This window comes from Pungitius pungitius, chromosome 3 (genome assembly GCF_949316345.1).
Source record: "Pungitius pungitius chromosome 3, fPunPun2.1, whole genome shotgun sequence".
Taxonomy (NCBI): domain Eukaryota; kingdom Metazoa; phylum Chordata; class Actinopteri; order Perciformes; family Gasterosteidae; genus Pungitius; species Pungitius pungitius.
This window is the reverse complement of record NC_084902.1, coordinates 22,044,757-22,056,248: the sequence shown is the minus strand read 5'-3', so window position 1 is coordinate 22,056,248 and position 11,492 is coordinate 22,044,757. Positions and strand designations below refer to the sequence as shown.

General features: G+C 44.4%; 1 protein-coding gene across 1 annotated transcript; it reads left to right on the top strand.

Annotated features, from left to right (window-relative positions):
* Positions 1-160: 160 nt before the first annotated feature.
* Positions 161-9,934, top strand: slx9 (SLX9 ribosome biogenesis factor). Its single transcript, XM_037477632.2, has 6 exons — positions 161-487; positions 1,272-1,392; positions 6,948-7,016; positions 7,842-8,016; positions 9,094-9,159; positions 9,253-9,934. Exons 1-6 carry the CDS (start codon positions 290-292, stop codon positions 9,377-9,379), a joined length of 756 nt encoding a protein of 251 aa, XP_037333529.1. The 5' UTR covers positions 161-289; the 3' UTR covers positions 9,380-9,934.
* Positions 9,935-11,492: the final 1,558 nt, after the last annotated feature.

Sequence of the window (11,492 nt, the reverse complement as noted above, 5' to 3'; positions counted from 1 at the left end):
AACATTGTAATTAAAGAAAGCAAAAGAAAAGAAAGCAAAGAAAACTTAACAACGAAGAATTATTTAATTGTCTCGTGAGCATAAAATAAACCACGACCAAACGCGGTCTAAGGGAGGTCCAAATGAGATTTTACATGTAACGTTACTTTTGAAAGTAATACGGATTCATTTCCGGTAGCAGTGTCGCTGACTTGATAACGTCACACGCTGTCGACACCGGGGAGCACCATTACAACGGATTGTGTGAAGCCCCTTCGGTTCTAGCTCAAGTTTCCCCGGCGTTGTTACCATGGTCGGGAAGATAAAACACGTCCGTCAGAAGCTCCACCAAGAGGCGGTGAGGCTCGACAGGCCGAGCAGCCTCTCGCAGAGCCCCGGCTCCGGGTTACCGCAGAGTTTAGAGAAGCCCCCTGCCTCGGAACTACACAAAACAAGCGCTCCCCTTCGGGAGAATAAGAAGACCGAGTCCTCCACCGACGCGGCACAGGTCTGGTAAAACAATAGCAACGTTTATCGCTCAATGTACCAGTAGTGACCGTCATATTATATCCGCCGCCCAAACGTTTGAGTCTGGTGGTTCCGTTACCTTTCTGTGGCCGCAAATTCGTTAAAAACATCACCATTTACTTGGAAGTCTCTCCATCAAATCTGTAACTCCTTATGTATTCGCAAAACAGAACGAGAGAGCCTGACGTCACCACGTCGCTTAATTAATCCTATTGATTTGTTCATTATTAAATCATGTCAGCCACAGTGGTGTATAATCCTCTATGGTAGGCCTATGCTACATATAACAGGGTCATCGTGGACTGTTTTCCTATTTACACACTGGTACTACATGACGTGCTCACCTGATATGATATGATGCTATACTTCATAGCATTACTCTGTACTTACATATTATGGCATATCTGCAGCCTTTTCGTCCACGTCCTCCATTTAATCATATTTAGTAAACCAACAGAGCAGACTGTAAACTTTCAAAATGATTTCAATAATTATATATTTTCAGTAATAAAAATGGAGTTTATGACCTTTTTGTGTTTGCATTGTGCTCTACAAACAGGACAGAAACATTGTACCGATCCATTTTAACAGCTTCACTCTTTATATTGCTGGTGCTTTGCTGTCATCAGTATCCAAGAGATGCCGATGTTACTCAGAGCAGCACAGAGTGTAGGCTTCGCCAGAAAAAGTCCCAGGAGGACAGAGGGAAATGTAGGCACGGCGTACTGCGTGCCGGTCATTTACTTCATTGTGTACCTTCGCAGCCCCCGGGACAAATCTCCTTCCCCTCTGGGATCTTCGCTGGCACCAAGATAACTCCGGAGGCCCTGGTACAGACGCTGAGGTTTGAGGAGCCTCCAGATGCACCTCTACCTGCTCGTAGAGGTAAGACTTTTACTACTCTGAAGAGTGTTACTCGGCTAGGTTGTCAAGTCAAACTTTGGACATCACCTACATACATAACCAATATGGAATTTCCTACAGCAGCTTTAACTTGTATGTTCTGGTTCTATAGTGTTCAATGAGTCCACAGCACTGGGTCAAAAGTCACAACTGCACAGAAGAGGTATTCCCTTTTCAAATGTTATGCTAATATGCCAACAATTCATTTAAAATCAGGACTAATGTTACTACTCTTTATGTGTCTACTCTCTGCTGTTGCATTGTTGGCCACTAGATGGCTTAGGAGCTTTATTGCCATCCTCTTGCTACAGCAGCACGCCACCGTAGAGGTTTTGTGTTGTTGTTAGGGCTGCTGGTACATCATCTTCCAGCTCTGGAGCAGCTTATTTAAAAGAGTCAGTGCAGAGTTGCCTGGGAGGGTGGATGGGTGAGGGGTGGGGGCAGCGAGTCCGTCTGCTCACAGGACCGGCGGACTGAGGCCCAGTTGCTAAGCACACCATGCCGCATGAAGCCTCGCCAGACAACGCTGCTATTTATAGACCAGGTGTGGTACGAATTTAGCTCATGCGTAAAATCCAGGTTTGGCAGCCTCAGTGTTCCCTCTTCCCAGAGGGAAGACACGGAGGCTGCTGCCGTATAACTGTTTGAGGACCCTCTGATTGGAAAGGGAAGAACTCATTTGGGCAAATGCTAAGTCCACTCCTCTGCTCTCCTCATAGGAACATCTGTTGCTTTTTTTTAGGGGGGTGTTGGTCCCACTTCCACGACGGATCCATGTTTACTGCTATGTACTCTTCACATTTGTGGGTCACACACATTCAGCCAGTAGGCGTCTCTCAATCACAACAATAACGCGGGATCATGGGACTTATTGTCAGTGCTCATCAACCATAGCGCTTAGTAGATATTTATAATGGAACTCTTATCAATCAATATTGCTCATTGGTTTGGTTCCTCATCAATACCCCCCCCCCCTCCCTCCCCCCAAAAAACAACCCAAATCAATTAATGAACCAAAGAATGGCATATATTCTTCTGCAATGATGTTAGTGCTTATGATTCATTGATCATGACTAACATTACAAACAGACTAGTGCTCTGGTTTGGCTTAGCGGGGGTGGGGGCTCACCCTGGTGCTCTCTGCTCCTGCGGGCTCACACGGACATATTTGTGACCTATTTATGTCAGTGTGGAACTGCCGTGCGTGAAAAAATAACAACAAAAGTTACATTTGTGGGGAAACACTGTATTTAAACCATCAGGACCTTCGCTCAGGAGACATCGTACTGCTAATGTCAACTAAACTACCGAGGCTTCAAAAATGTGAATGAGTCACAAATCCTGGATTCATCAGTTTTGACCTACTTTACAATAATTTTATTCTTCCTCGATGCCTCTCATGATCAAACCACATTAGACAAAAGGCTGTGAAAAAGCATAATATTTGAAACGCTAGTTTATTAATGCATTTTTATACTCTAGTCCGTATCTCCGGGCACAGTACATCCCAATGTCTGGAGAAGCAGTTATTTATTTATTCTCTCATCTAAATTATAACAATAACGTTCTCCATAACGAAGCTTGAGTCTGTGGAATGCCGATAACAAGCTGTCAATTCTCAATGATTTTGCTTCGTTTCCACACACATAAAAACAGGAATACGGTCATATTAGTAATGGGGCCTCAATGTGTGATGATGGCTCATCGATGAAATAGAAGCAGGGTGATTGAGACACAACATAACATTATAATGTGCTGACCCTGGTCTGATGGAGCTCTTCTACCATGGAATCAAAGTGTGTAATTTACCCTGAGCCGGTATAGTGAAGTCCTGACTGACTGGAAGCTGATCGGACAGCCCCTTACCCCACCGGCCCCCCCTCCTGACAAAGTGCTCTGTCCGCAGTCTAATTAGAGCTATCGTTTCACTACCAGACCCCAGGGGGAAGACCCCACATCCTTTTTATTCTGAGGTCAGCTCCCTAAAGATCGCCCACTTCCCTCCCCTCCACTTCCTCTATCCATCTCTTCTCTAGTTGTCCTTCCTCTCCTCTTTCTCTCTCCTTCCCTCCTTGCCGTTCCTTCTCTCCTACTTACTTGTCCACCACAAGTGAGTCAGTGAAGTATGGCCACGGTATTCCCTCCTTCAGGTCTCTGTTGTTTTTCACTAGTCCGCATGCAGAGCTGTCACGTTCACTTGCATCGCTGCATGCGTCCGGGCATCCGAGCATGTAGTGGAAGTAATAATAATCTGCCCAAGAGACTCAGTGATGCTGTCAAGATGAAAATGGTTTCCATTTGAGACGAGACAAATGATAGTCCTTTTAAATTGTCCTTTTGGTGTCCGTCGAAACAAACCAAAGCATATTAAGTGCTCACAATCCGTCTCCTTCTACATGTCCTTGATATGATGATGGGAGAAGTCTTCTAAAAGTGAATGACTTGATCAATAATGTGTTTGAAGCTGGGGGTCCCGCTGATGCACGTACAAATTGATCAGTGTTGCTCTATGCAGGAGTTCCAGCATTCCTATTTGCTGTGTTGCTAACGTGTTCCTCTGCTCGCAGTCACCTTGAAACGCCAGTCGGGACATTCACGCATCATTGGGAGTCCTCACCGTGTGCTTCCTCCTGCATTATTTCATAGCATGTCAGCACCAAAAGGATGAAATTATATTAAATTTAGGGCTGTCAAAAATAGTGCGTTAACGACGTTAATTAGTTGTTTGTTGTTAATTACGTCAATTTTTTTAACACATTTCACGCATGCGCAGTGTGACAAATTATTCAAGTCAGGAAAGTACCTCTTCCTCTAGGGAATGCACTTCATCCTATACAACACATTACTGCCACCTGCAGGCATATGTCAGGCCGTCAGGTTCAGCAAGTCGTTTGCGCCAGTCCACGCTGAATGTTCGCAGGCCATTAACAAAATCGACCTCAGATCATCAGCAGGAGCACAAACTCGTTTTGCCGACCGCAGCAGAGTGGCATAAACTGCAGAGGCTGGAGACCCTTCTAGAGCCATGCAGGGAAATCTGTAACTTATCAAATAACATTGCTTTGATTATTTTCTGGAATTAATTAAACCAAGTCAAATATCAATAACATGTATTTATGTAAAAAATAATAATGATGATAATAATAATGATAATTATGTATCTGTGTCCTGTTATCTATCTTTGGTATGCATTTCAGAAAGAAAAAATGGTTAGGATTCAGGTGTAATTGCAAATAGTGATCCTGATTAATCCTGATTAATCCACTGAAAATTCTGATTAATTTGATTAAAATTTGTAATCATTTGACAGCCTTAATTAAATTTAGACCTCAATCTGTGTTTGTTCAGACCCAAGGCCAGCAGCAAAGCCCTGATCTTATTAAGTTTTTAGACTGGAAGGGTACTGCATGTTGTGAAGGCAGCATGTCACATTTACAACTGGATAAATTCAAGCTATGTTTCTAGTGAAGTAATCAGTCATAGAAAATGTACCCAGTGCTAACTGTCCCTTCCCTGACAGTGGTGAGGGATGAGGACAGTGAGGAGGGTGAGCAGTGGGATGAGGGTGAGGAGTCTGAGAAGTTAGGAGTCACGGGGGATGTGTGTGCTGGGTTGGTGAGGACCAGTCTCCAGCCAGCCGTAATCACAGCTCTCCATTTCATAGAACGGATGGAAGACGATGCTCCCAAAGGGACAGGTGTGGTGGTAGACCTCCTCCACCCACACAGCAGTCAGCAGCAGAAGCCTATCTCTTCATCTGTGCCTGTTCCCTTCCTGCTAACAGCAGCAGAAACACGCATGTTGGTGGCCACTGTGGTGGCAGATAAAAGATCTCAGGAGATACCGACAGTCCCAACATCTGCCTCTGGCTCAGGACTTCTCATTCTGACAGTGTTGATCTGATCATGTTTAATGTCGGCTTTTAGGATCATAAAGGCTGAAACCTCCCTACAGATGGTAAGGAGTGGTTATGACTCACAACTGACATGAATCCAACTCTGTTGATGCTTCAGCAACAAGGTCTCTACCTCAATTTATAGCACAATTCCTGACCACAGACCTGTGATGGGGCAGGAAGTCCTCCACCAGCAGAGCCAGTCCTGAACTTGTCTGAAATAAATACCTTGGAGAGAAAACTTGGTCCATGTGGAATCTCCTGCTTATACATTATTATGGTATGACTGTTAGCTTTTGATTAATGTCATAAGTGACTCGTGGAGTCACTCATCCTGTGATTAAACATCTTGTCTGGATGTCAGGCCATGGCCAAATTAGGCCTTTTGTGGACTACATTGGGAACATGGAGCAAGTTAGCTTATGAGTAACCTAAGTTGAATAACGTAACTTACGTAACCAAACATAATAAGCCAACGTTGGATTCACATCATTGGTCTCCTGGGTGAAAGTCCTGGGCCACTATGACAAGTGAAAGTGTGCATCAGACCAACCATCAGGCTGTAGAACCCACATCATCGCCTGGAGTTCAGCGGCTGCTGTTGGGGCCTGAAGTCGGGCCAAATGGGATCAATAGACCAGTCAACAGCCCGGGACGCATCACATCCTACCGAGCTCATTGATACGACATGAGCTATCTGTTGCCTCTGACCTCTGACCCCCACAGAGCCGCAGCCGACACCGATCGATGGATAGAAACACGGCCGGGCCTGATGAGGGGGTTTAGACTTACTGTAGTGTTCACTTTTATTTATTATTAGGTATTACTATATGAGCAAAAATGCAATAGCATTATTTCCTTTACACAGTAGCAGTAACAATTCTTCTTAAGCCTTAATGTAATCATGTAATAACTTTTGTTATTGACCAAATACTTATTTTCCACCAGGATGTGCTCATTTTGTCTCTCATAGTTGAGGTATATCCATGATGAAAATTACAGGCCTTAAGCATTAAAGAGGCTTAAAGGTGAACAGCAGATTTTAGCCAAATATTCTGTTTGAATATCGCTTCTTAAAAAACACCTTGGTTTTGAGCTGTTCAAATATCTATTCTCAGCCCTCGTATCCATGACAACTTGTCCTAAATGGCCACGGGCGAAGCAGCACTGCATACTGAAATATTTTCATTTCTAGTAAATATCCCATTTATAAAACCTGCCTTTTTTAACACTTTTACTGAAGCGTGATCAGAACAAAAGTCTAACCGTATTTATAGTATATAGTTTAAATGTTTCTCTCCTGGCAGAGTCCACTGACACACGGTGGATCCATACTCACCCTGTGGATGTGTTTGCATGGAGCCCCCACAGGTTCAGTTAGTCAGGGGGAAGGTCAGTGGGTCTCTGCTGCTGACACATGCGAGCCGTGTGGATGGAGCACGCAGCGCTAACGGGTTAGCTAACGTTAAGTGATGGTGCCTGATGACTCACGTCATGTGGTGCATTCAGGGTGGGACAGGCACACCGTCGCAGCTGATCTGTTTGAATACTTGCATATTCAAATATAAATATTTATCTAGAGCGAGGGTGGAGGGGTTTGATGTGAGCTGTCATTTAGCTGTGTGTGTGTGTTTTCTCACAGGCCCAGAAGAGAAGAAAGTTAAGTCAAAGAAAGAGAAGATGAAGGAGAGGAGGGACCGGTGGCTGAACAGTGAGTTGTAAGACGTCATTCACCATGTCACTATTGATCATGTGGCATCATCACCATTCCATCTTCAGTCAGGCTATTTAAGGAGATACACGTGTTCAACGTGTTCCCTATTTGTGGACATTCAGCTTTTTAAGAAAACACATTTTCACTCAAAGAAGGCAAGAGTGGTATTAATGGATCAGTCTAGAAGAAATCTATCAGCACCATTAATTCCATATTTAATATAAAAAATAATACAAAGTAATATTGATATAATGTGTCAATAAAACTGGACAAGTGCCGCCATCGCCTCCCGTAATTGCGCCAAGGCCTGTAACCGTACCCGGCTGCTGAGCCAATCCATTCTTGGGTAACACAAAGGCGTATCTTGATCAGGCGTATAATTAGGTGCTAATGGCTGTGCGACTCAATACCGCTGAAACCCAAGAGCAGTTTTCAGGAATAAAAAAAAAAAAAAAGAAATGGGGAGAAATATCCGCCCATCTCGGATGAAGGGAGAGTAGAGCAGGACCAGCGAGGGTCTTATGGCCTTAAAGGTGCAGACAGGAAGTTTCTGTGCTTGTCATAGTCCCAGGAAACCTCAGGTGACAAGTAGCAGACACTTTAATATACAGAATACGGCTCACAGGACAATTACATTTGAATTACTTTGAAGAAGAATAACCATTAAAATGATGACTAACCATATACAGCTAACCCTAAATAGATACATATTATATGGAAAGTAGTTGGCAGATGTAAACGTGTATCGGGAACCAGTGTGACTAGTAGAACTAGTAGATAGTAATGTCTCTCTCTAACACCCCCCCCCCCCTCCCCCTCCAGAGATTAGCTCCATTAAACAGGCCAAGGAGCAGCAGGCGGCTGAGGCTCGACGGCAGGCCACGCCCGTGGTGGGGGACATGAGGCCGCTGGCCGACGCCCTGCCAGAGCTGTCTCTGCTCGTAGCCCCCCCTACCACAGCCCTCACCGCCCGCCGCAAGAGCAGGAAAAACAAAGTGTAAGTGCCAACGTGATGTTGTACCCCATCCGTTTCTTAGAGCACTGATGAGTCTGAGACACATCATGTCCTTGTTTAACATCCTTAATTTCATTTTATTTTTCACACCCCCATTACACAAGTTACTAATCCAGAATGGGTTTTTACTGTGTGTGTGTGTGTACAACGAACAACTTCCTGTGTGCCTTGACCTTCATCAGACGCCATGAGTACAGAACGAACAAAATGGCGCAATGAAAACACTGTTAGTCCTTGTGACATCTGATGAGTCGGGATGAAACTGATACTACCACACCCGATATCACCATGACAACACAATGTCAGCTTCTCAGCCACACTGATACGCTGATGTGGGAACAGGTTGCATCCGAACACACATGGCAGGACGAGCAGTCGGAGCGTTGTGGTGGACACTAGTGTGATCAGACGGCGGCGTCCCAGCGGGGGTAGGGGGTGTGGTGCGTCAGTCAGATTAGGGGATCCAGAGCTCAAAGAAGTCTTTGAGGCCTCAGTAACTCAGAGCCTGAATTCACGAGAGGGGAGTGATCAACAAGCTCCATATTAATGAAAGCACAGATGCCAACGAAGCCTCCCCCCCTCTTCATTTCATGCAAAAGCCCATTAAAGGCAACACAGCAGTTCCGTAGAGAACATAACTCGTGTCAGCTGTCTTCGTAGCGTCTGCCTGCAGGCCGTTACTCACACGCTCGTAATTGTTTGAGGCCTCGATGTCATCAGGCGCTGCTCAACACTGAGCCCCCCACACACACACACCATGTCAGAACTGCTTTAGGCTGCAGTTCACACAACGTAAAAATCCATAGTCAAAGTTCTAGTGTCTGAAAGGTGATGAAAATAGAGATGAAGTCATTTCAGTCAGAGCACAAGTATCTGCTGTAAACCTGCAGAGCGTGGAGACAGACGGACACCTGATGTGATAATAATGAAGTGCTCAAAGGTTCAACGTGTGGACAGCTGTTTCCCGTCATCCTGATGAGGGGAGGTGAGCGCAGCACTGAGACACTTCCTCCTGCATGCTAACCCGTCTTTGTCCTGTGTCCCCCCCCCCCCCTCCAGACCGGTGAAGAGGCCCGAACCGACAGATTTCAGTCAAATGAAACAGTCACAGAAACGCAAACTCCTGTAAGCACGACGTCCGTATTCACGTTATACATTTTACATACGTCCACCCCCCTTTCCTCATCCAGAGACCTGTGGGTTTTCTTTCTATTGCAGGGAGACAGAGACCAGCCGGTTTAGCAACGCAGTGAAGACCCTCTCGGCCAAGATGAACCCTCTGGCGGATATTGGTGAGCAGCTGAGGAAGAGGATGAGGCAGGAAGAGGAGCAGGGTCCCAGCTAACAGCAGCACAGCCTCCACAGACCCTACCCAACAGATCTAAGGGGGCCCTGACCCCGGACCAGCAGCAGGAGGAACCCCGGGGGACGCTCTCGTCTGAGGAGGTGGAGCAGGAAGGTGGTGTTTGTACACGCTGACTGTGACGGATGTCCTCTCTTTTAATCCCCAACTTCCCACTTCAGTAATAAATCTCGGTGCATTCAACACTCTGCTGTTATGTGTGTTTTCTGCGCGATGACAAGAATCCAGGTGTGCTCGTCTTGGTTAATGAAGCGGTGCATGTGCAAACAGATTCGGCTTGTTTCCATCAACACCCACACAGTCACCCCCCCCCCCCCCCCCCCCCCGTCTATTCTCAGCTCTCCTCCTCGTGCCCGATTGAGAATAAGATCAGCAACGCGGGGTGACTCATCAGCAATAACCATGGCAACTGCACTGATCCATGTAAATGAACATCTTGTCAAGCCAACACTGAATGAAAATATTGTCAGACTATCATAAACATGTTGTGTTTTTATCAACTTACTTATCTGTTTGTACAGATAAATAATAAAATCCCTCATCTTAATCTTTGATTCTAAGATTCTATTTCATTAAAAAATATTTTCATTAAGCAGCTGTTTCAGATATTGTATGACGTTATAATTACTATCCTAATTATACATATATTAGAAATGTCATTTCTTTTATCTTTACTATTTTTTTTTACTTTCCTTTTAACTAAATCACTAACCGTGTGATTCATCGGATGAAATTCTGAATAATCTGTATGATGGCGTATCCTAAGTATGGGGCTATACATATATGACTAACTAGCGACATCTCTTTGGTGATGAAGTTATACACCCCCCTGCCCTATTGACCCATTGGAATTACGGATTAGAGGGTTTGTTTTCATCTTTGCTGCAGTACAAGGTCATGGATTGTCTATATGAGATATGTAACAAAGGGCTCTGTCTGGCTGTTTTATATATTCCTCTTCTCAAAGGATGATCGACTCGTTGGTTCTTCTGGTTTTAACCATAGACATAAAATCTCTGCTACACTCACATAAAAGAAAATCACACTAACCCCACCAACTAGTGGTGGGACTTAATAAGTAATACTTAATAATTCTTAATTGCTGTCGTACAAGTGCCACTGCAAAAATACTGCATTGAAATATTGGTATTAAAAAGACTAATAAATGTGGTGCAGTAAAATGTTCAATATTTCTCTCTATGAAATAGACTCTATAGTGGAATAGGATTGGAAGGTTTTAAACCCACCTCTGAAGTGTACTTGAGTGCGGTACTAAAGTAAAGCATGGTACCACTCCCAGTGGTATAGTACCATTCTGCAGTCGCCATTTCAGCACGGGGTTAGAAGAAGATATGGAAGTGTGAAAGAAAAGGTGCGAGGCTGGTCTCTATGATTAGATTAGAGGTAACAAAAACCTAATCAATACACGCTTCATGCTGTCATTAGGACTCGTTAATAATGGATGCTTTTGGCAGAGCACAGAGTCCAGTTAAGAAGAAGCATTGGTCTCTGCTGGAGCAGGGGATGTGTGCGGCTCACACAGGTACACACGTGTTCTCTGCATTTGTATTATCCCACTGTCCTACATTCCTGCTGTGCCAGATGGACCCTGGCCTCGGAGACAGCAGCTACAGGAGACTAAAAGGTTTATGGGCCGGTGGTCCGGGAGACTCGGCAGGCTCTGCTCAATCTGCTTTATAGATTTATAAGGGATTGTTTAGTGGAGTAGTAACCAGGATAACCATGCAGAGCTGTATTAATGTTAGTCTACTACATCCACCGAAGCTGTTATTATTAGTGACTTTATTTACTGCTCTCAATTTTTTGAATCATTTGTGTTTTTTAGGGTATTTTTAATCGTTTCTGCTGTGCTGATGTGAGGGTCAAAGGTCAGAAGATGTTGTCTGTGTACTGAGGCTAACTTGTGATTTTGGGCTATACAAAATGAATGGAAATACCATAACTTTTTACAGTCGTTTGTGCTTTTCACTTCTTGGTAAATAAACTCTTGGTATGCAGTTTAAATTATGTATTGCAAATGAATTAGTAAGGGCATAATAACAGCACACACAAATACTCTTAATTTGATTATAAC